This window comes from Centroberyx affinis, unplaced genomic scaffold (assembly GCF_046629955.1).
Source record: "Centroberyx affinis isolate AG114_WGS23_722 - 3 ecotype Tasmania unplaced genomic scaffold, CSIRO-AGI_Caff_v1 ptg003854l_1, whole genome shotgun sequence".
Classification (NCBI taxonomy): Eukaryota; Metazoa; Chordata; class Actinopteri; order Beryciformes; family Berycidae; genus Centroberyx; species Centroberyx affinis.
In genome coordinates, this window is record NW_027281701.1 from 1 (window position 1) to 4,102 (window position 4,102).

General features: G+C 50.8%; 1 protein-coding gene across 1 annotated transcript; it reads left to right on the forward strand.

Moving 5' to 3' along the window:
- Positions 1–494: 494 nt before the first annotated feature.
- LOC139662635 (PH domain leucine-rich repeat-containing protein phosphatase 1-like) lies at positions 495–4,102 on the forward strand (the record flags this gene model as incomplete). Its single annotated transcript, XM_071541340.1, has 5 exons — positions 495–625; positions 761–877; positions 2,034–2,228; positions 2,399–2,636; positions 2,751–4,102. Coding segments are annotated over 5 exons (1,863 nt in total), but the record flags the coding sequence as incomplete, so codon positions are not given.

Here is a 4,102-nt window from a genome sequence, read left to right on the forward strand (position 1 = left end):
TTCACTAAAAGCAACACAAAGGCAGATTTCCAGACACATGTGCACACAGAATGCCCACACACATCTACACACCCTCCTGTCCTGTACTGTAACAGAACCAGTATTAGCTGTTGTCTGGTGCCTCGTGGAATTAGTTCAGCAAATATAAAATAAAATAGGGTCAGTCTAGTGGTATGGCAACAGCCCGGCGCTCTCTCTCTCTCTCTCTCTCTCTCTCTCTCTCTCTCTCTCTCTCTCTCTCTCTCTCTCTCTCTCTCTCTCTCTCTCTCTCTCTCTCTCTCTCTCTCTCCCTCTGTTTCTGTCCATCTACCTCTGTGTTCATCTTTAACTCAGGCCGGGCCAGATCAGGAAATCCTCTGTAATCTCCCAGTAACTTTCCCCTAATCTCTGCCTCACTCTGAACTAAATGACTGCTGCATTCTCCTGTCCGTGCATGCATGTGTGTGTATGTGTGCATGTGTGAATTGACCCCTCTCTATCTCTTGCTTTCACAGTGTGTAGACCTGAGCTGTAATGAGCTGACTGAGGTGACTCTGCCAGAGACTCTACCTCCTAAGCTCCAGGAACTGGATCTCACCGGCAACCCCCGCCTTAACCTGGACCACAAGAGCCTGGAGCTGCTCAAGTATGAACTTGCATCACACACACAGACAGACACAGACAGACAGACACACACAGCAATAGAAATCACCCATGGGAAAATATTACAAAGTGACTTATTTGACTTAAATCAACTGAATTATTTTTTTCCTCTCTACAGTAATATCCGGTGTTTCAGAGTAGACCCGTCTCCCTCTACTCTGTGTGTGAGTGAGGGCCCCGGGGCCCCTGCTGTCTGGAGTCACGGCTACACAGAGGCCTCTGGAGTCAAAAACAAGTCAGTGTCCCCCTTTTTCTCTCTTTCTCTTTTAGGGCTGCAACTAACGACTATTTTGATAGTCGAATAATCGACTATTCGGATTATGAATCGCGCAATTACTCAATAGCTCTTATTTAGCTAGCAGCTTTTAAATTTAGCTTGAGGTTGTTTATTATTTATAGGGTTAGTTGAGGTTGGTTATTATTTGCTACTGTATGTTCAACACCATTAACAAGTCATTGATGAAGAGAAAATGTATTTCAAAATAGAAAACGTTACAGCTCATAACGTGAAGTAATATGGCTTTTAACATTAACATTAGCTAGCTAGCAAGCTAACAAGCTAACTAGCTTACCGAGACGAGTCTTCATCATCCAGAACGTGCCTCCTCTTCAGATGCTCCAGCATAACTGATGTGCTCCCATGCCAGGCAAGGTCAGCTTTGCAAATGTTGCAGTTCACAACTTTTTTGGCCGAGTTAAGAGTGAAATGCTCCCACACTTTGGAGGTTTTTGGTTGTGAAGGTGTTGCCATTCTGCCATATTGTTCACTCAGTAAGCACCTGTCGCTGCCGATTGGTACTGCGCATGTGCAACTCTCAACAGAGATGGGAAGGGAGCGAGATGGCTCACTCCTTAGCTACTACCATCATCAGCTCCGGAAAAGGGGCGCCCTGGTGGCTCACTGAGTAGGGCGCGTACCATTTGGCTCAGGCCTTCCCGTAGCGACCCGGGTTCGAATCCGACCCGTGGTCCCTTGCTCTCTCTCCCATACCTTCCTGTCTCTCTCTCACTATATCTCTCAAATAAAGCATAAAATGCCAAAAAAAAATAATCTTCATCAGCTCTGGAAAAAACAATGTTTAATTCAGCTCCACAGCGTGAAAAACACACGTGATGACGTCACCAACTAATAATCGACAATTAAATTCGTTGGCAACTAATTTGGTCATCGATTTTCGTCAACTACGTCAATTATTCGTTGCACCCCTATTCTTTTTACATTTCTATCTTCGGTACTCTTCACCCACATTATTTTTTCTTTGGAATCCTTTAAGTGTGAGCTTATTGTGAGCGTCTCTAACTTTTTAAATTGATCTCGATAAATCTATTAAGAGCTCATTTCTATGTATGTTACACATTATTAATGTTCATCTGTTTGTGGTTGTTCTCAGGCTGTGTGTGGCAGCCCTGGCCCTGGACAGTTTCTGTGGGATTCGTGAGGCGCTGTATGGCGTGTTTGACGGAGACAGGAATGTTGAGGTGCCTTACCTTCTGCAATGCACCATGGGAGACGTGCTAGCAGAGGAGCTTCACAAGAACCAGAAGCAGGAAGACTACATGACCAACACCTTCCTCACCATGCAAAGGTAGACACTCGCACATGCTGCAATGATTTCTTTACATACACGTAGGAACCAGAGTATAGATGTGGAAAGCACACAAATAATCACACTTTACAGACTTTGACAGCGTATCTTGGTGCTCACAATCATGCACACTCCTCTGAATGCCGTGTTTGTGTGTTGCATCTCTGCAGGAAACTGGGCACAGCAGGCCAGAGGCTGGGCGGCTCGGCAGCTTTGTGTCACATCAGACATGACCTGGTGGCCCCCGGTGAGCGTGGAGGCTGCTTCACCTTAACAGCTGCCAATGTGGGGAAGTGCCAGGCTGTATTGTGCCGAGATGGCAAAGCTGTACAACTCTCCTCCGTACACTCTGTCAAACAGGACCTGGAGTACCAGAGAGTCCGGCAGCATAATGCCATCATCACCGAGGTAACAAGAAACTACGTGTGTTCTCTTAGCTCTTATGTGCTGGTGATTTGTGTGCGTGTTTGAGGCCTTGTGTGAGGAAATTATGTAACCGCTCTTTCTTCTACTCCTCCACAGGATAACAAAGTCAATGGTGTGACCGACTCCACTAGAATTATGGGTTACTCCTTCCTGTGCCCATCTGTGACTCCGCGACCCCATGTCTCCATGGTGACCCTTACCCCCCAAGATGAGTTCTTTCTGCTGGGCAGCCGGGGCTTGTGGGACATGTTGTCTCCCAGCGAGGCGGTGGAGGCAGTGAGGAATGTTCCAGATGCTCTGGCCGCTGCGAAGAAGTTGGTGACTCTGGCTCAGAGCTACGGCTGCTCCGACAGTCTCAGTGCCGTAGTGGTCCAGCTCAGTATCACCGAAGACTGCTGCTGTTTCTGCGAGCCACCACCCCCACCCCCCAGCCCCGGCCTGGGTGCGCACACACACACCAGCACACACCCTTACCCAGCGAGTGATGGCAGCCTACCTCTGCCGCCAGCCTCCTCAGGAACAGTCAGCGAGCTGAGTAGTGAGTTCAGCACATCAGAGATGAGCAGCGAGGTGGGCTCCACAGCCTCCTCAGATGAGCCGCTACCCCAAGCCGAGCCCCTGACGTCCCACCTGAACCTGCCAGGGCGGCCCGGGGTGCGGAGACCTGCATGTGGAGGAGGGACCTTCCAGAGGCAGTTCTCCGGGGCTCTATCTGACAACGGGCTGGACAGCGAGGACGAGGAGCCCATCGCCGGCGTCTTCTCTAATGGCAGCCGCGTCGAAGTGGAGGCCGATGTTCACTGTCTGCATGGACGGGACTGCCCAGCACCCCAACCACACGCACACGCTCACACACACCCCAGCTCAAACATTCCTCCACCCGTCGCGTCGCATCCTGAGCCTTCACCCCTCCCCATCTCCTCCCCTTCCCCCTTACCGGCCTTGCATTGCCCCGTCCCTCCGCCCTCTCCCTGTCCCGGAGGAGAGACCCGGTCAGGGACTCTTGGCCGCAGGGCTCGGGCCAACGGCTCGGTGGCCTGCCAAGGGAGGAGCCAGGACCTCATAGAAGAAGCGGCCGATGCCCCCGTCAGGAAGCAGGGGGGCTACTTCAACGCGCCTGCCCAGCCAGACCCCGACGACCAGCTCATCATCCCCCCAGAGCTAGAGGATGAAGTCCGACAGATCATCCAGCAGCAGCAACAGGAGCAGATGCAGCCCCACAGCCAGCAAGCACACACCTACCAGAAGCCTGCAGACTACTTTGTCACACCCCTCTAACTTGGCACTCTATTCCCCCCTTCACAACAGTCAGTGTCAATTTCTCATCGGGGACTTGAGAATTAGGTGAGTATCAGGGATGGAGTACTGTCAAGGAGATTTGATGCACTGCACTGCATCAAGTTGTACCGCTCCCTCCAAACACCCATGCCCTCAGAGTATTCTGAATA